This window comes from Pyrgilauda ruficollis, unplaced genomic scaffold (genome assembly GCF_017590135.1).
Source record: "Pyrgilauda ruficollis isolate IOZ18807 unplaced genomic scaffold, ASM1759013v1 scaffold1354, whole genome shotgun sequence".
Lineage (NCBI taxonomy): Eukaryota > Metazoa > Chordata > Aves > Passeriformes > Passeridae > Pyrgilauda > Pyrgilauda ruficollis.
The window spans coordinates 1-644 of record NW_024512033.1 but is presented as its reverse complement, the minus strand read 5'-3'; the positions used below and the strand labels follow the sequence as shown (position 1 = coordinate 644).

General features: G+C 56.5%; 1 protein-coding gene across 1 annotated transcript in view; it reads left to right on the top strand.

The window, feature by feature from the left end:
• The window catches only part of LOC121349215 (zinc transporter SLC39A7-like), a 4,285-nt gene extending 3,683 nt beyond the window's left edge, over positions 1 to 602 (top strand). Inside the window, exon 3 of the mRNA XM_041459429.1 lies at positions 56 to 602. Within this exon, the coding sequence (XP_041315363.1) occupies positions 56 to 307 (252 nt within the window). The 3' untranslated portion in view covers positions 308 to 602. The remainder of the gene's footprint in view (positions 1 to 55) is intronic.
• Positions 603 to 644: the final 42 nt, after the last annotated feature.

Here is a 644-nt window from a genome sequence, read left to right as displayed (position 1 = left end):
AGGCCCCTTCCCAGTCCATCCCAGTTCATCCCAGTAACCCCAGCATCCCTTCCAGGCCATGCTCCTGCAGCTGCTGACCGCCTTGGCCGCCCTGGCCGGCGCCGCCTGCTCGTTGCTGGCCGAGGGCTCCGGGACCGGCGCCATTTCGGGGATCCTTCCCTTCACGGCCGGCGGCTTCATCTACCTGGGCACGGTGTCGGTGCTGCCCGAAATCCTGAGGGACTCCGGCCCCGGCCAAGCCCTGCTGCAGCTCCTGGCGCTGCTGGCCGGCGTGGCCATGATGCTGCTCATCGCCTACTATGAGTAGGAATTCCTAAAAATCCCAAAAATCCCCAAATCTCCTTTTGTCCTCCCCGTCCCGTGTGGAATGGGAGGTGCCCCTTCCTGAGTTTATCCCATTTTGGGACCAAATTGAGGCTTCTCTCTGAGGAAAATGGGAGATTTAGGGTTCAAAGCGTGAGAAAAACGGGAGATTTGGGGTTTAGAGGGGGAATTTTGAGGGATTTTTGGGAATTTGGAGGGATGGGGGTGGGGTGTTGTTTTTTTACCACTAATGATGGTGTCATGGCGAATCATGATGGATTAAAACGTAAGGATGAGGACGAGATGAGTGCGTGGAATGAATTGGGGGATGAAAAATGGGG